This window comes from Vipera ursinii, assembly GCF_947247035.1.
Source record: "Vipera ursinii genome assembly, chromosome: 5".
NCBI classification, from domain to species: Eukaryota; Metazoa; Chordata; class Lepidosauria; order Squamata; family Viperidae; genus Vipera; species Vipera ursinii.
Window position 1 is genome coordinate 40,830,898 of NC_139518.1, and position 20,148 is coordinate 40,851,045.

General features: G+C 36.7%; 1 protein-coding gene across 1 annotated transcript in view; it reads left to right on the forward strand.

Moving 5' to 3' along the window:
* Window positions 1-1,074: 1,074 nt before the first annotated feature.
* The window catches only part of EHHADH (enoyl-CoA hydratase and 3-hydroxyacyl CoA dehydrogenase), a 35,310-nt gene continuing 16,236 nt past the window's right edge, over window positions 1,075-20,148 (forward strand). The window contains exons 1-6 of the mRNA XM_083364462.1: window positions 1,075-1,211; window positions 5,785-5,888; window positions 7,698-7,880; window positions 10,522-10,626; window positions 12,109-12,213; window positions 15,871-16,212. Coding sequence (XP_083220588.1) covers window positions 1,138-1,211; window positions 5,785-5,888; window positions 7,698-7,880; window positions 10,522-10,626; window positions 12,109-12,213; window positions 15,871-16,212 — 913 coding nt within the window. The 5' untranslated portion in view covers window positions 1,075-1,137. The remainder of the gene's footprint in view (window positions 1,212-5,784; window positions 5,889-7,697; window positions 7,881-10,521; window positions 10,627-12,108; window positions 12,214-15,870; window positions 16,213-20,148) is intronic.

A 20,148-nucleotide genomic window follows, 5' to 3' on the forward strand; every position in this document is an offset into this window, starting at 1 on the left:
ACCAGGATATGTATAAACTAAAAATTATTGATAAATTTAAGAAAGTTATTTCTATTTAATTGATATAATAAGAATTGTATTAGTTTAAACATGAGATAGTAAATACTAAGGGGAAAAGAGAGGAAATACTCAATGTAGTAGTTTGAGACCTGTACTAAAGATATTTGTATGTAATTGATTTATCGATCAACTCAGCCACCACGTTGCTTTTTAAATATTTAAATGTAAAACTATAAAATCAATAAAACCTAAAAACAATTTCAGTTCATAAGTGCAAAGGCTGCATCCTATAACATCTCTAGCTATTTCTTCCCTCTTAAATGATTTTTCTGTGCATTTTAATGGCCTAAAATGACTTCAAAATACTTTTTTTAAAAAACCCAAAGCAGAATTAAAGAAGATATCAATATTACCATTTTATTTCCATTTATTTAGGTATATACAAGCACTAAATCACTTATATCTCTAAGCTCTTCACAATTATTCGAAATCAGGAAATCAGGGAGAAAAAATTCTAGAAAATCTTTTTGAATAGCACAAAAGGCACACGAAGGCATTTACAAGAGAAACCCGTATGATATATCATCCTATTTCTATCCCGTCACACTTCGTATTTATATGTATTTTGCATTGACTTCGATGGAACAGACAAGTGATCTTGTAATTTTTCAGCCCCCATTACTGTTCTTTCTAGAGATCGCTTTGCTAGAAAGCAGCCCCGGTGTAAAACCATGTTGACCGCCTTAATTTAAATCGAAATACTTTCCGCGTTTAGTCGACTCCACAGAATTTGGATTGCTCTAAGCCAGGGGTCTTCAAACTTGGCCCTTTTATGACTTGTGGACTTCAACTCCCAGAATTCCTCAGCCAGCAAAGCTGGCTGAGGAATTCTGGGAGTTGAAGTCCACAAGTCATAAAAGGGCCAAGTTTGAAGACCCCTGCTCTAAGCGCGCACTGCCTTCTGTCAGGATTTCCTGCTCCAGTTGGAACCTCCCTCTTAATGCGCGCGCGGATGTAAAACAGCCACGCCCAGTTGCCAGGTCTTGCTTTCACAGGCTCGCCCCACCCCCTCCTTGTAGCCCGAGTAAATTTCCAGGATTTGTTGTCTTGCTGTTCCTTAACGATCTATCGAAAATTATGGCTGAATACCTGCGGGGAGCTCCTGAAGTGTCAGTGATTCGAATATGTAATCCTCCGCTCAATACCATCAGGTAATTATGGGTAAAGACTGGAAAAGTTACCAGCATAGTCCCATACCTGTTCAGTCGTGAGTGAATAACCGTGTACGTGAAGAGTTCTCGAAAAAGTGATACCTTGTGCACCCCTTTGGATTAATTTGATGGGGCTTAATTAAGTATCATCCCAGTTGGATGGATTTTCAGTGTTTCCCCGAATGAACTCAATAGTGCTACGTGCCACTGATTTTGCTTGTGTTTAATAGACGTATGCAAAGGAATGTTGTTCGGGTAACTAGTACACTTGCATTTTTGGATTCAGTTAGATTTATTCCACGAAAAATGCATGGGAACCAACTTTATTGCTTGTCTATTATCTTTTTTTAAGTTTCTGTCAGTCAAGCTTGGTTCCTGGTGATTATATTGACACAGCAGTGTAATTTCAAGGTGCTGGTGAAGACCTATAAAGCCCTAAATGGCGAGGGCCCGGGATATTTGAGGGAACACCTGCTGCCAGCATCAGGTTCCCTTCGTCCAGTGTGCTCCCACAGGGAGGGTCTCCTCAGGGTGCCGCCGGTTAAAGACTGTCTGCGCTCCCACAGGGAGGGTCTCCTCAGGGTGCCGCCGGTTAAAGACTGCCTGCGCTCCCACAGGGAGGGTCTCCTCAGGGTGCCGCCGGTTAAAGACTGCCTGCGCTCCCACAGGGAGGGTCTCCTCAGGGTGCCGCCGGTTAAAGACTGCCGGCGGGTAACACCCAGGGGTAGGGCCTTCTCAGTGGGTGCGCCTGCCCTGTGGAACCAGCTGCCTGCGGAGCTTAGGACTGCCCCCACCCTCCGTTTTTTCCGCCGGGACCTGAAGACCTGGCTCTTCGAGCTCTCTGGCCCAGGCTGAGAATATTTTTAATTTTAATTTTAACTGGGTTTTAATTTTCTCAGGGTTCTATTTAATCTCTTTTAATTTGTTTTAACGTTTGTATTGACTGTTTTTTAAATGCCCTGTAAACCGCCCTGAGTCCTTCAGGAAAGGGCGGTATATAAATCTAAATTAAATAAAAATAAATAAATAAATAATTTACTTGGCCACAGTGCAGAAATGTTTGCTTCTTCTCTATCCTATTGCCCAGGTATTTTTGTTTGTTTCGGACTAACATCCAAGTACTAATCATTCAAACTATGCCACACACTGGGTTTGAGGAGGAAAAGTGTACTGGAGTGCAAATATACCACCTGTCAGTAAATTCTTAAACCTGAACAAACAAAGAAATATAAGAAATAAAGAAATATAAGACCATGGGAGAAAGCATCAAAGTTTCACATCCTATACAGTCATCACATGGGCTGCCTATTTCCATAATAGCAAAACTGATGTTTAACTAAGTCGGAGTTGGGCAATATGGAAATTCATTTTTTGCACAGTGAAGTCCACGAGTCATAAAAGAGCCAAGGTTGCCTAGCCCTGGTATTGCCTAAATTAAAGATAAATTTTAAAAAGAATATTCTTGCACTTTCAATTTTTCTTGATACAGTAAAATGTGGAAAATAATTATATTTTAAAATGAAGTAAATTATATAAATTCCGCTTTCAGAATATAGAGTAATGTTGGCACAATAATGATTATGCAGGGGGAAAATATCATGGAAAGAGTTCTGGTTAATATATAAACCTTGGTGTTCTCAGGACTTTGGATTCTATTCAGCTGACTCAGATCAGTAATCCCATTATGAAATGCTCAGTAACTATGTATTACTAAATGAACTGTTTTTATTTTTCAACTTTAATAAAACATTTGTAGCATGTATTCCAGATTTTGCATTTTGTTTATGATATGAAGATACCCTATTATATGCCAGACATTCTAATACGTCATACTGAATTCAAATAATTCAAAGATTTGTGAATTCTTAAATATGAATTAAATAATGAATTAAAATATAATTTAAGTATAAATTAAATACTTTATAGGATGTGAACAATTTCAGTTGAGGCGTTCACTTTTTATTATTGCAGAAACATGTTTATATGATACAATACTCTGAGCAAAATATATCATCAATCATACATACTATGTTAATTACCTATTAGGCTAGAGTCAGATGACATACATACCAGTAGCATATTAAAACTTGTCAATGTTTCATAATAACTGATGTCCCAATCATCTTTACAGTGATTGGCATTTTTACTTTGTTTTGTTTTAAATTACAAAATAATTAAATGAAGTTGGTATCAAACTTACTGTGGACAGGATGAAAATTGGCATTGCAACATGTGATGAACAATACATGTATCGTTCATGCATCAAATACTTGGATTATGAGATTCTTCAATTTCCATTAGTCTGGAAATGATAAAAAACATTCAATTCTTTACTTAATATACGATAAATTCTTGCTAGTGTTATAGCTACCTCTAGTGGCAATTTTAATCTTCTCCATCTTCATGTATTAACAATGTGTCAGATTTATGAATTATTTTAAGAACACAGTTTTTAGCAAAAGGCAAAGTGTCAGGACCCACCCCAATCCACATTTTAGGAAAGAACAAACTCTTGAAACAGGAATTGTCCAAAAGGAGCTTTTACTGAACCATGATTGGTAATGGGAATAGTAGACAGGATCTGAACTGTGTTACAGTTTGGTGCTTTTTAAAGAGTCCCCGGGTCGAACCCCCTCCCTCCCAAGCCATCTGGTTTGTCCTGGATCAATTAAAATTCAGGTGTCAAATCCTTCCATGGGAAAGAGGGAACTCTCATGTCTTTACGACAATTGCTCCCTTCGTTTAAATTCTAATCGGAGATACAAACCAGATCTCTTCCCCCCCCTTCCTTTGTTGTTCTCAGTTCAAAGGGTCTTCCCCTGGTCTTTGAAGACAGCCTCCCAGCAGGCTGAATACACATCCTCTCTTCTCCTCCTTGGAAAAATGGCAGAATCCAGAGGGAGGTATAAGATTTTAGAAACATACAGATAGAGTTTTATGAATGGGATATAAATGGATTCTGAAAATCTGCTCCCCTTAGAAAAAAGTTAGGTCCATCTGTAAGAGGAAATAAAATATAAATGTTAGCTTGGTTTGTTTGGATATTTTGTATGAAACCTCTTAAGCAACTTTGGTGCTTTAATGTGGTTTTATTGACCCACTCATTTTCTGAAGAGGGGAGGTGTTTCCAAGCCACTAGATACTGAATTGCTCCATGGTGTTTCCTGGAATCTAGGATTTCCTTCACCTCAAAATGTTGTTCTCCTTCCACCATGATGGGAGGTGGTGGTGGTGGGTTTTTTGTTCGCAGGGGTGACTGTTGTTCTCTCTTTAGTAAACTGCAGTGAAATATTGGGTGTATTTGTCTAAGATTTTTGGGCAGTCCTAATTCAACTGTTACTGGGTTTATGATTCTTTTAATTGGAAAAGGACCAATATATTTTGGTCCCGAGTTTTTTACAGGGTTGTAGTGATTTACGGTAAGTATACACCATCTCTCCCACCCTGAATGGTATGGGATCTACTCTTTTTTTGTCAGCCTGTGTCTTGTATGCTTGTCTAGCTTCATCTAAAGCTTTCCTAACGATTGGCCAGATGTTTTGCAATTGAGCAATCCACTCTTTCAGTTCAGGAATTACCGGTTTGGTTGGGGTTAGTTCTGGCATGGGGTTGAAACTTTGACCGGTAGCTACTTGAAAAGGAGTGTAACCTGTGCTGGAGTGCATTGCAATATTATATGCCACTTCTGCGAAAGGCAGTAGGTCTGTCCAGTTTGTTTGCTGGAAATTAATAAAGCATCTTAAATATTGCTCCAGCACTGAGTTAGCCTTTTCACATTGACAGTTCGATTGAGGGTGATGACTAGATGTCAGTCCTTGGGTGGTTCCTAAAAGGGATAAAAATTCTTTACAAAATGCCGATCTGAATTGCACTCCTCTATCAGATATGATGTGTTGTAGTGCCCCGTGCAATCTGTAAATATGCTGTACGAAAAGTTTTGCTAACGCTTTTGCGGTTGGGATCTTTTGGCAAGGTATGAAATGCACTTGCTTAGAGAACAGATCTGTGACAGTCCAGACTACCATGTTCCCGTTACTTTCTGGTAACAGCTGCCCACATAGATCTTGATCTTGATAAGCGAAGTAAATAGAAAATGACAAATATATAGATATTATGTAGTTCTAACCATTGAAAATAAATATATTACCACATTATGACTATCAGTGTAAGAGGCCATTGTACTGATAGTGTACATGGAGAGCTCATGAACCAAAGATGTAAGCTATACTTATTAGAGCTACATTTCAAAAATCTGGATGACCACTAAATGGCAGCAAGAAATTATTTTTTGCTTTATTTCTTTGTGTAGTCTAGTTGTCCAGATTTGTTTTAACCTGGATCTATTAAATTTATTTTTAAAGAGCTGTCAAACTACGGTATTACTTCTGAATGAATCTGTTTTATGGACACTGATTAACCTTTCAAGTAGATTATTGTTGCTGAAGTAAACTGTCAAGATTTTGTCTTGTATCTCAACTTATTCCAACTATTACTTGAAGAATTCTTTCTTTTATATTGACACTTGGGCAGGTGTATCTTTTTTCTTACACTGTAAATGACTGCTTTATTTTAGTGCTGTGACATTACAGGCTTTAAAACAAGAAGTAAATCGTGCAAACATTGACCCCACTGTGAAAGCTGTTGTGATTTGTGGAGCAAATGGGAAATTCAGTGCAGGTAAGAACTTTTGATTCAATTCAATTTTGTTATAATCACTGAGAAATATTCAATATTCATACACATCAGATACAATACAAACAATGATACAGAAATTAAATAAAATTAAGTAACATAATGGAATATTAATTCTATTTGACACCCACCTGACCTGATAAGTAGCCAAACAAAATTTTACAACTTCTCATGCCTGCAAGTAAATAGGTTAGGGTAAATCATCCAAGCAACTATGAATTTTGCAAATTGCACAATGCTACAAAGTATTGCAGAAGTTTTCAAAAGAAATAATGTAAGAGGGCAGGAGCGGATGTTTCTGTTATATTTACTCTAGCATCATATGTTTCTTCAAAAATTGCTGAGGGAAGGATTTTGAAAGATTCCAAGAAACTCTGTATCATATTTTGTTTCCAAATATGTTACTGTCTACAGCTTAAACTTCCTATTTCCAATAATTGCACGTGTAGAAATTCTGTTATTATCAACTTTATATCGCTATGCATTTTTCTTTGCCTTTGTGCTGTTTTTGCTTCATAATATCCTGTCCTATTCTCCCACTCAAACCACCTTGCCCACTGGCTCCAATGTGGACTAGTGTGATGCTCACTTTCACAGTATAAGATGTGCTGCCTTAACATAGCCTCCATCTTCTTAGTATTCATTCTGATAACCAATGGACGAACAAAAAGATCAGAATACCTTCCCACCAGCAATCAACACCCAGATGAACATAGATTAACATCAATATTAACATCAGACCTATAGCCCAGAAATAAACAATTTCCCACTCAAGGAACTGCCAACCAAGCTAAGAGTAAACAGCCAACTAATAAGGTCATGGTTTATAGATTAGGTCATTTGGGATTTTCCCCCCCCAATGGATCAGAATCTCATCATCATTCATCACTTAGCTGAATTCTTAATTCATATATTTAGACATTTCCATTTTCTTTTCTGCTTTACATTTACACTTGACAATAGTATCCTCTGTTGATTATAGATATACAGTATTAAATATTTCAGTCTGTTTCCCTTCGAAGTTGGGAAATGTGGTTCTTTCCAGCCATAATTTCATCATTCAACTGCCCCATATCTGCACCTCTACCATGATGTACTGGTTCAGAGTCTATGTTTGCTCTCTTCATTGTTTATTCTCGTAGAATTTATATCTCTGCTCTCTCTTTTTTTTAAAAAAAAACCTTGTTAAACATTATTTTGAATCTTATATATAGTTATCTTGGATTTTCCTTGTTCAGTAGCTACATTCATAAATTTATCAGGTAAAAATGTTGATTACGGTAACTAGACAAGATCCCAAAACAAGAACTACATAGATTTCAGTAAGGTATTCTAATGTCAGTCTTTGGTAAATACAGAATCTTGGAAACTATCAGAAGAATTTTTTAGCCACATTTATCATGAATAATTTAAGGCAACATCTCTTTCAATTACTCAAAATACTTTTCAGATTTCTTCTTACCTTGGCTGCTGTCTACAAAAAGCTCACCCTTTATTTCCTCATTTTTAAGTCAATTTTCACTCCCATTCTCAGCCTTCCCACATTCTTTCTCAAAATCCCACTTTTTCCCACTACAGAAAATGACATATATTGTACACTACTGAAGTTTTTTATTTTTGTATTTGAATTGAGTTGAGTTGTACAGAAGCAGAATCTTGTATCACAATTACCTTCCCCATTTGAAGTATGTAAATCTACAATACATTTTGGTTCTATACTAATTAGCACATCTTTAATGGGGTGGTTACTTGAAGCAATCGTGGATTCTCAGAATTTTGTTCAATTTTTTTTAGGTGCTGATATAAGAGGATTTTCCGTTAGTAATCCAAAAAATATACTAAGTTTGGAATCTGTAGTTGCTTTTATAGAGAAGAGTGAAAAACCATTTGTGGCTGCTATTGAAGACATAGCTTTCGGAGGAGGCCTGGAGTTGGCACTGGGCTGTCATTATAGGATTGCAAACATGAAGGCAAGATGTCTTTCAAGTATCATTTCCAACCTATACATTAGCTAGAACCCCCTGATACCTATGTATCTCTCCCAACATATGAATTATCAAATGTTCTATTAAAAAATTAAAGATATCAATCCTGGCATACTAGTATATAAAGAAACAGAAGATTATGGACACTGGAGGCAGAGGAATAATATTTCATGTTACAATTACTTTATTGTAGTATTTGCAAGGTTGTGTCATTGTGTGCATGGTATCATTGTGGTTTACTATGGATGCTATTTCAGTAAGATTAATAACTCCAACTGAATCAAAAAAGAGCTTATAAAATGAATAGTATGTAATCAAGGCAATGGGTACTTATTATAGAACAACAGAGGTAGTCCTAATTTAGCAAATGCCTCATTTAGCTACCATTTGTAGTTACAACAGTGCTGAAAAAGTACTTTATGATCAATTCTTGCATTTATGTCGTTCACAGTCCTGTAAAGCAAAGGAAAGCTTTAAATAAGTAAGATCATAAGCCCAGACACTGTTTCACTCAGTAACTACTTTGCTTAACGACTGAGGTGTCAGTTCCAATTGTGATCACTAAACAAGAATTCTTGTAGGAAAAAGAATGCAAGAGAAATGGGGATACTAATATTGTGAGGCACACTCTCTGTTAGGGAATTGTTCCAGTCAAAGATAAGACCTTTTAAATTCCAGTTTCATGAGCAGGAGATATAAATATGTACCATATTCTCCTGTTAAAACTATGAGGAATTAAAAATGTTCAATATAGTTGGAACAAGTCTATAAGTAGTTACATGGTGACTACTTATAGGAATCTCTTAACAGCAGTTATACGATGTATTACTGTTACTAATTATAAAAGTAATATTTTGTTTTATGCTTTGTATACAACTATAGCCTATAAGACCACAATTGGGGCCAGAATTTCAGTTGCTAAGCGATGTAGTAGTTAAGCAAGTCATCATCATTTTACAACCATTTTTACCATGGCCATTAAGTATATCATGCAGTCATTAATGAATTTGACTTCCCCCTTTGATTTTGCTTGTCAGAAGCCAGCTGAGAAGATTGCAAATTGGTATTACATGACTGAAAGATGCTGCAACTGTTGTAAATTTCAGCTGATTGCCAAGCACCCAAGTCACAATCACTTGATCAAGTGCAACAGTTTAACTTCAAGGACAGATCTTAAGTCATTTTTTTCATCACTGTCATTATTCTGACCTGTTGTTAAACAAATGGTTGTAAGTTGAAGACTACCTGTAGTACAAAACAATGGTTCTCAACCTTTTCTTCACTATGGACTCCATTTAAATACCTTTGTGGCCATGGGCCATGGCCTTGGGCCCCCAAGACTTAAGATTTAAATCATAAATTAAATAAAAAGATAACTAAATGAATTAAATAAAAAGGTAATAGATTTATTCCTGAGAAAGAAAAACAGTTCAGGTATACATAATCAAGTTATACACTGAGATACATTTAGATGTATAACTTGAAATTGCCTATAATAATCTCCATCACTAAGTATGAAAAAATACTAAGGTCTTGTATTAATTTTACAATTGTTGATTTGTTTTGTCAATATTACAGATAAATTATTTGTGCGTTTCAATTGTTCAGTCATTTCTGAAATTTCATTGAGTCATAAACAGTGGTTCACATTTCATTACATTATAGCTTAGTTTAATGAGGAAACCCACTGATACTAGTTTAATGAGGGAACCCGATTGTAAGAGTTAAATAGGAATTCTTTATCACCTTTGGTAGATTTGTAAAAGAGTTAAATAATATTGGATGGAAATGAGTAACATAATTCAACAAATTTTGAACATTAATGTACAATTTAGACTGAAAATTTTGTTAGATTTTATGGATAAACCAGTGGAAAAATCACAGTGTTTTTGTTATTATATATGATATATATGACTTTTGTATGCTCAGTGTTGGAAAGGCATACAACACTCACAATAGAGGAATAGTTAATAAAGGTGACAAAACTGGAATCATTGAAGGAATTCATCTACAGTTGAAATCTTTTGTGGAAATTTTGCAGGAGATGAAAAAAATCAAATTTGACATATGGATTTGATGATTATTAAAATTTAAAAATGGGAAATATTTTTCTCCTTTTCTTTTGAGGGGGTGGAAATGGACATTTTATTATAGTCTTAAACGAAGAGTCAAATGTAAGCATTCTTTATATCCTTGGAGGACGAAGTCAGAAGTCATTCTTTGTATATATTTGGGTTTTCCTTTCTTTATACTTTTTCACACTTCTATCTCTAGTCTCTTTTTATTCTTTATCATTTTTTGATTGTTAGTTTAAGTTATATTTATGCTTATGCTTTGTAAAATTTAATAAAATTTATTTTACAGAGAAATCCACTTATATAAGTAAGATTGAGTTACTGATCCAGGAATCAACGTTTGCATGATGATACACCAACTGTGATGTATAATTTTAAAATTATAGTTGTTGAAATACAACTTTCCCCCAGATCAATTGATCTTTTCTTACATTATACATATATATCCACATATAGGCTTATATAGAGCAGGTTTTTTTTTAAAAAAAGAGGAGAAGATGCTATATGTTTATATATTGTAAATATTTACAAATATTTCATCCTCACTTCAGGCTAAAGTTGGTTTGCCAGAAGTCACAATAGGTTTACTTCCTGCAGCTGGTGGGACTCAACGGCTTCCAAGATTGATTGGGGTACCTGCTGCACTTGATATGATCATCACAGGTAAATTCTTTCATTTGTGAATACACATGTGTCGTGTGCAAATAATATATGGCATATTTGCATATGTTGCTGTTTTTATGTAATAGCAAATAAGCCTGCTAGAAATATAGGACAGTATGACTAGAGTAAAACATGCTTTAAACTTTCTGGGTTTGTTAGATTCATCATCTGAAATGTTAGCTAACAAATCTTAGGTAGCAGCTTAAAAAGATCTGATAAAATAACAGCACTTTAGATGGACTTTTCACTAAGATGTATATTGGAAAATGAGTGTGTTGATAGAGGAATTTCAGCTTACTTTTAAGAATATCACTTTTACTTACAATCCTACAGAGAAGACTGAAAAATATATAGTATTTTTGGGAGTTATGTTATTCCAAATGAGGTTTGACTTTCAGCTTTATTTTGAATGAGACTGTGCTTCTCATGCAAATACCGTACATGATTTCTGAATGTTTCTAGATTTAGCACTGTTCTGTCACAACATCGTTGTATTCTGTCTCATTGCTGGACTTATTATGTAGTCAACAAAACCTGGGTGAAGCAGTGAATTTTTTTGGATGTTATTTTTAAAACTTTGGTACTGCTTTGGCTTTATATTGATTATAATTTTTTATTTAAAAAAGGATATAAATTAAAAGTTTGTGTTTTGCTAAAATATCAGTGACAGCTTGTTTGTGCCATTCAGCTCAAGAACATCAGTTTTGTGATCTGACATTCAGCATGATGTTAAATAGGTATGAACAATCAGAAAGCCACTTAGTTAATTCCTGAATGACATTGACAACTGAGAACCTAAGCCAGAGCCAATTAGTTATAGGCTTGTATTTGCCTTTACTGTCACCTGATCCCTGCTGATTTGTTAGTTATAATTCCATCATGTAGTTATCAATTCGAATGTTTCAGCACAATAATGAGTTGACAAGCATCCTTATTCTCTACCTGGTTGCTGTGGGACAGAAGGCACCTGTAGAACAGACATGTCAAACTCACAATGTCATGTGACGTCGCACGACGTATCAGAGCTTTTTCCCCATTGCCGGCAATGGGGTGGGCACAGTTTCCTGGTGACACATCCGGCCCGCAGGCCAGCAGTTTGACACCCCTGCCTTAGAATATGTGGCCCACTTCTGCCTTACAGTTTAGTAGATAGTATTGCCTTGCTGACCCCTTTCTGCTTCTGATGTTATTGGATTTCTCTTTATTATTTTAATATGCTGTTCTAACACATGATTGTAGAATCAAAGATTTTCCAGTTTTGTTTAATGCTGGAGGCTCCAGACCTATCAACTTTAAGAGTTGTTTCCATGGCTAGCTGAGGAATTCTGGGAGTTAAAGTTCACACGTCTTAAAGTTGACAAGTTTGGAGACCGTTGGTCTAGTGTGCTTAAAGTAGCTACCAATAACACACCTTGAAACTCCCAAGGAGCAGGTGGAATTTAAGTGAACCCTAAATGAAAAAGTCATATTTCTATTTGTCAGGTAAACATGTGCCAGCTACTGAAGCACTGAAACTGGGGATCTTAGATGAGATTGTTGAAGAAAATACAGTTGCAGCAGCTATAAAGTTAGCACAAAGAGTATCAGGTAAGAACATTCAGTTGTAGCAGGCAAAATGTAATACAACAAATTCCCAGAAGAAAATACCAACCAGTGGAAACAATTGTTTAACTGATGTTACCATTGGTTGGCACAAGGTTTTTTAATTAAAAATTGTAGTGTATTGCTTTAGGAGTTGGGGATCAAGCAGGGAAAAGTTAAAAATAGACAGATATTTTATAATTGAAAATCAGATTTATTATCTGTATCTCTTTTTCTGTCTGTCTCTCTGTCTCTGTCTCTCTGTCTGTCTCTCTCTCAATCAGTTGTTGGCAGTGTCTGATAGGTTTTTGATAAATTGATGTTTTATAATTCACTATATCTGTCATGGCATCCACTTTGAGAATAGGCATTTTATTATAGCATTCACAAATACTAGTTCTACAAAATAGGAAATGACCATTTTAAAATGTTTTTCTTTTCCACCGTTTTTCACACGACTGCTGCAGAAATCCCATAATCATGTGATAAAAATTTGGACACTTGGTAACTGGTTCATATTTATGATGGTTCCATTGTCTCAAAGTCATGTAATCACATTTTGTGACCTTCTGACAAGCAAAGTGAATGGAGAAACCGGATTAGTAACAATCGTGTTATTAACTTAACAACTGCAGTGATTCTTTTAATAAATATGGGCAAGAAAGGTCATAAAATGAGGCAAAATTCACTTAACAGCTGTCTCACAGCAACAGAAATGTGGGGCTCAGTTGTGGTTGTAAGCTGAGGATTATGTGTTTTATAAATGTGGATAGTAAGGAAGATAACCTTGACATTAGTTTGCAGGATCTTTGCCGAACTACAAGGAGATGTAGCATTTTTAAGACGGGAAGAGCTTATTCAGAAGTGGTCAGCCAGATGCCTCCCTAATTCATTGAACTATGAGAAAGGGAAAGAGATACAGCTCAATCAGACTTGCAAGACTCTGTTATTATAGCCAATTCTTATAAAAGTAGCTTTAATGTTCTTGTGGTATTGGTTCCCTGGTCTTTTGAATAACAAAGCACTGGTTTGGTCAACATGTTTATCTTAAGTATCAAGAAAATAAGCTAGATCTAGAAACTGTATTTTCCCACGTAAATTGCCATATTTTTCACTGTTTCTCTGAAGAAGACAGTGATTAATAACATATACTTCATATACTCATGCTTCCACATTTAACCAGTTAGCTTGTAAACACACTGAAGTGATGATTCTATCTACCGTATATTTACTAGGTTTTAGTCAGTTGGCATTTCTTCTCAAAAATACATATTGGGTTGCCCTAGGGCAGAGGTGTCAAACTCAATTTCATTGAGGGCCACATCAGCTTTGCAGTTGCCCTCAAGGGGCCGGGTGGGTATGGCCAGGGTGGGCGTGGCCTACTGGGTGGGTGTGGCTAGAATGCGTATGGCCTACTGGGTGGGCATGGCCAGCTCTACATTGTTCGCATCGAGGGTGCCTATGGGGACCTGGGCAGGAGTGGGACAGATCTGAGGGTCTCTGGCAGAAAGAGGGTCTCTGGGCCAGGGCCAAGGCAGTGGGGGCCGTTCCCTCACTGTTTCCAGGATGGCTTCGCGGGCCACATGAAACCACTTCGCAGGCCAGATCTGGCCCCTGGGCCTTGTGTTTGACATGTCTGCCCTAGGGATTCACTTAGATGCACGGAGATACAGATGTCTCAAATGCAAGTTGTATTTCAGGAAATATTATTTTTAATTCAGTTAAATCTAGTGTGAACAAACAAAAAATGTCTGACTTGGGTGGATAATGTTTTGCATCAGTTGCGTTTGTCCACATGATGGCACCAAACTTTGAAAAATAATGTCGCTTTCTGTCATCATTCTCAATGTTCATGGAAGCAATAAATGGCAGCTTATCTAAGTTCCAGGAAAGCAACTACTGTGCCGTCATTAAATAAAATCTGGACAATGGCTGGCTTCATATTAATACTATAGCTATTCTAGACTTCTTGATAGAAGAGAGGAACATAACAAAAAATTATCCTGTCAGTTTATGTATTCTGTGCGTAAACCAAGCCAGGAATGCTTCCAAGTCTTACCTTCATTATGATAGCAAATCTTTACATAAATCTTCATATCAATACTATTTTCATTTTATAAAAGCTGTTTGCAGATAATCAGCAATTATCTCCAAACATGCCAGCCATTAAATAGTGCATAAAAGGAATACACTGCCTCACCAGAAGCAAGTCCACTCATCCCTATTCCATATGAAAAAGTAATAAAATACTGTAAATTGCTTGCCCACACACCATCCATATTCTTATTTCATCTTGCATATGCTTTTGTCTTGCATAGGAATAAGGGAAAATGTTCCAAGCTGCCTCTTTCTTTAGAAGAGAGAAATTGCAAGGACAAGGGTGCAGGGCGACACAAGTGTTCCTGTTAATGGGGAAAAACAGTTTCAAATGCCCTGCAGATGGACCAAAAATAAATCAGTTCAACCGTTAAATACATCTGATCTCACAGGGTCACAACAAGCTGATGCATGGTCTTTATACAGAAATGCTACCACATCTAAGACAGCTTTCTAGAAAGGCACATTTTGCTGGCATTCCCGTAGTTTTACTGTCTTTACCAATGGTGCTTTAGGAATGAGAAGATAGGGAAATGTGGTTTATCTACCTACTTGCCACAGTCTACAAAATGTTTGCCTGCCATTTGGTTTGTACAAGTAGACATGGATTGTAATTTACATCCCATAAGTTTTATGAGTCTTGTAATCATATAAGAAACCTTTTTTTCTGAACATCTTGTTTGAAGTCAAAAATAGGAAAACTCCTTTCCAGAAATGCATATCTTTCAGGGACTCTTGTTCTATAGAACATAAGTACGGTAATATTTTTTCCAAACTGATCCAGGACTATAACTTATTAAATTGTTTTAATATTTATTAACTATGGTTTAAATTTCAAGATAATTAAAACATATGAAATAGTTTTCTTTATGCTATTTTCCCTTTTATGCAAAAGGCAGTCTCTGTTGAAATAATGTTTTAAAGTTCTCAGCAAACGTGAAAATTACAATTCTTTTAAATTTAAATTGCTACATTTTCTGAAATACTCGTTCTGTGGAAGAAATACCATTAAATCATTTTTATAATTAAAAATGCTCAGCAACTCTCAAGATTCTTTGAAGAGCAACTTATTTCATTGCTCTAATTTTGGTAGAAGATAAGGAAAAGAGGTTTAAGGAGGCCAGGCCGATAACTAGATTGCTATACAAATTGAATTTTTTACACTACTGCTGGTCCAAATTGCATTAATTTGCATTTCCAAATAAACAGCATTAGACAATACAGGTAAGTTTTTAATTTACAACCATAAATGAGCCTGAAATTACAATTGTAATCCTTGTGGTTGTTAAATGGGTCGTCACATGACTGACCCAATTGTACAACATTTTTTTTGCTATGGCCATTAAGTGAAAATATGGTTGTTAAGCGAATGCTCATTTTTTTTGCCAGAAACTGGAAGTAAACATTAGTTTCCAGGAAAAATATATATCATAAATTATGACCAAGTGACTGCAGGATGCTGCAAACATCTTTGCTGAGCATCCAAAATGTAGTCACAGGACCATGAGTGGGAAACTGATTTCTAAGCTAGCCTGTCTTATGAGATGATTTGTTTGCCCTCTCTAGGTCAGCCATTGGGACCTCGCAGACTCTCTCTGAAACAGACTCCCAAACTCCCTAATATGGAAGCCATTCTATATGATGCACATTTAAAGGTGAAGAAAGAGGCTGCAGGATGTCTCTCACCTGAAATGTGCTTTCAAGCTGTGGAAGCTTCAGTGTACTTGCCCTTTGCGGAAGGAATTCGCAAAGAAAAGGAGCTTTTTCTCTTTCTTCTCACTTCAGGCCAGGCTAAAGCATTGCAATATGCTTTCTTTGCCCAAAGAATTGCAGAAAAATGGATGTTGCCTAATGGGGCATCCTGGAAGACTGCATCTCCTCAACCAATCCGGAAAGCAGCTGTGATAGGTAAGACTGTGGGCATCTTCGAATTATTCAAAGTTCAACTCTTTTTGTGTTGGGGAAAGAAAATATTTTCTATAGAAAACATGAAGAAGACTATGCAAACACTACACAGTTACTTTAAGGTACCTAGTTTGCACTTCAGGCAGTGCTTAATTTCATAGATAAATTGCAAAGCTAGATTGTTAATTCCTCTTACCGTCAGTTTCCTTACTTCAGAAGCTCAAACATAACACAGGTTAGAGGAAAGATCATGGTTCTATTTGCATTACTACATAATTGTAATTAACTAAAGATGGATCAACTAATCCAGTTTTCTGAGATCACATACTAAACAATACAGTAAACAAACAGACTTAGTGCACACAACATCCTGGATTACGTGTGATTGGTTACCGTAGTGTCCATTGGATCATGCAAACTCAAAATAGGGTTGTAAACAAGTAAATCTTTTCTTTTAAACCTCGCAATTGAAAAGGGACAAAAGGCAGTCAGTGACATACTAAGTCCCTTCTGCATTTTATTGCTTTTAAATAAAAAATAGCAGTTGATGAAGAATGTACTTTTTTGGTGATATGCAGCAATGAAAGAATTTGTAATTTCTATTATGCAGTTTTGTCACTGCAAGAATAGAGATTGTTCTGCTTTCCCTCATGCCACCCTGGGTAGAATCTCTGTAGGGGGAGTTAGCAAAGAGACTCTCAAAAATTGTTTTCTTCCTTTAATTCACATATTTAATCATTAATCTCAAAATGTTGTGTTGACACTTGCCTTTTAAGAAGTTTTAATTTTCATTGTAATGATCCACTGCTTCCATTTCTCCTTGCCTATCCCCAGGAAGATAATGCACTCATTAATTTTTTATAAAGGCATTAAAATTAAAAAAAGCTCTCTTTGATGTACTGTACAGTTTCTTCAAAAGCTCTTTGTTGCTCTGCATATTGATTGGTTTATACTCAGTGGGAAACTCTTCCCTAAGTAGCCCAGTCCTTGGTAGTGCCCTCTTTGATTTTAAGAGAGTGACAGTCACGTTATACTTTCACTGTTCTCCCCACTCTTTTCACCCCGCAGTCTGACTGCTATATACAAGATGTGGTTTGCTGCAGCGTGTGTACGCTGAACTCTCTGAAGCTCACCTGAGCAGGAGGCAGCCTTGAGGGACCAGTCTTCATCTGTCTCTTTCCCTCTGCAACTTTGCAGCCTTAATTATGCTTCTCTGCATGATTTATATCCCTTTAGCTTAAAAAGTGGCAAATTAAATCTGTTTTCAACCTTGAACCCTTTTAAGTTGCTATGACTTATTGGAGAACTGACATTTGTGTGAAGTATCGTGGAGTCTAAAGCTCAGTATTTGTGGAATATCATTATTTTGCTCCATATATGCACACATAATATGTATGAGTCTAATTTCCCTTACCATGCAGAAGGAAGAGTCTTCTTTATGAAATTTCATGGAAAGTCACTAGTGATGAATATGCAGAAATACTATCTTAAAGAAGCACAGATACAATTTCAGATTTTTCCAAGTTACTAATGTGGAATGAAGCAGAACTAGTAGATGTCATGGCCCCATTGGAGCCTGGTTCAGAGGAGGAGGAGGAGGAGTTGGAACCGGGCCGTCCGACACGGGTGGCACATCTCTCATAGAATGTTTGGAGAAGCCAGGGACAGGCCGATGCTGTCCTAAGCCCCTCAGGCTTTGGGGGAGGTGGTTGACCAAATGGAGAGCTGCCTGCCCTCACAGACACAGTACAGGATTGGCTGCTAACAGACATTGGTAGTGATAGGCAGCAAATCCCTTCTGATGTGGAACAGCTGCCTCCCCTATTTGATCCAAGGACACGGAGAGTAGAACATAGGCAGGTCAGAGAAGGGGTGTGAGGCTACTCAGGAGAAGGAGCACCTGGAGTGGATTGACTTAAGTAGAAGCCGTGGGGAGTTAGTCTTTGTCAGGAACAATTGTTTGTTTTGGCTTACACTCGCCTTGCCTGGAGGACTGCCTTTTACCTTGTACCTTGACTTTGTCTTGTGGACTACAGTTTGCCTAGGGGACTCACTTAGCCGGGTGGACTGGACTTGGGACCCTGGACCATGTAACCATGCCCTGTAAGCATGCTCCTACTCTTTGGACTTTCTTTGTTATATGTGGGCTGTTGTTTGGGGGACTGAGCGCGGCTGCCTGCAAGCATGGAGCCTTATCAGTTGTTGGAGAGCTGTTTGTTGGAACATTTACTTAGAGCAATAAAGGGCTCTCTAGAGGCCTGCCTCACCTTGATGACCTGTCGTAACAATAGAGGATCTTATATCAAGCTAAGAGCAGGTTACTATATGGAATGAAGCAGAGCTAATAGAGGACCTTATATCAAGCTTATTATTTCATGCAAAATGTATGCCTTACTTAGTGGACTGGTGCTTTGTAGTGCATTGACTCTGAACACTGAGATAATTTAACAAAGCAGACCATGGCTGGGAGAAGCATGTGGTGACTGCTAGTTTTTTACATTGTCAACTGGTCAGCTGGAAATGCACTAACTGCCTCTTGTTCATTATGTTTTAAAGTCTGCAGCAGCAAGAATGACTATGAATCAGGTTAAAACTTGTTTCTGAGGAACAAGCAATTTAATAATAATTCTAGGGGCCATGTTGTAGAAGTATCTAAGAGCTGCTCAGAGTTGAGTTTTAAGAAAAACGACCATGCAAATCTTTTAGAATAAATAAACATTAATGTCTAGCCATATTTGTACTCACGTTTGGAAGCCTCTTACCATATTATCAAAAGAAGATGTACCGTATATAAAGAACTTAGATAAACATTAGTAGTTTGACTGAACAATTATGGTTTGAGTATATTTTAGGCCTCCTGAAATGTCCACAATAAGCTTTCTGTAATTACTCAAGAGCATGAATCATTATGTGTTGATACAAGCCTGACATATTGCTTCAAGCTAATAGTATCAGAAAAGCTTCTGGGGCACTGGTAAAATACATTTTGCTAGATTGATTGCTGCATGACCATTTCTGGTGCTTGGCTGCACAACAAATTGATCTTTTCTTGTAATAAGTAAGCATGCAGTAACCTAGTACTAGCTCGTAAAGCTTTGTATGTTGTGTGTACTAAATACAAATTTCATTTCTAGTGTTTTACTATGTACTAATATTAATATTCATTAGTGCTTACAGGTTTTTTAAGAACCAGGACTAGGCTCTTTGATTTGAACTTCTGTATAAATACTTTTCTCAGCACACAAGTAAGCAAGAAATTGTTTCAAGAAAAGAAAATACTTTTCTGTCCCCACTAAAGATGAAATTATATTTAATGTGGAAGATCCATAAAAAGAGGTATATGTGTGTGCATGTTTTAAAATGTGACAGTTACCATGGAAAACAACGATTCAGGCTGGGGTTAAGCTCTGGGGAAACAGGACTCAACCTTTTCTCCATTTATATTTTCCCAATTACAATTCCTCTTCCAGCTGTTTAGGGGCTTCTGAGTTTTTGGAAGAAAGACATTCTTCTAAAAGGCCACATGGGTTTTGAAAAAATGATTTAAGAAAAAAACTTGTAACCAGCAAGAAATGAATAGGCTCAAACCTCACAATAAGCCATGTTGCATGCAAATCATGGTTTGTTGAATGACCCATATGTGCTGAGTTCATGCAGTATGTTAAACAAAACCTAAACAGGTACAATCTGTTTATAACCAAATTACAGTAATGGATGGAAATGACTGTTAACTATATTCACATTTCATATAAAATTATTATACAGTTCATTTCGCGTGTTCTGCAAACCCAGCTTTCTGAATTATAATTTATGGTATATGCTTTGGTGATGCTTTTCTTAGCCTTAGGCCTTTCCAGATACTCAGAATTCAGTTCCCAGAATTCTCTGCAATGGTGATATGCTGGCTAGGAATTTTGGTGCTAATGTTTATAGATCTGG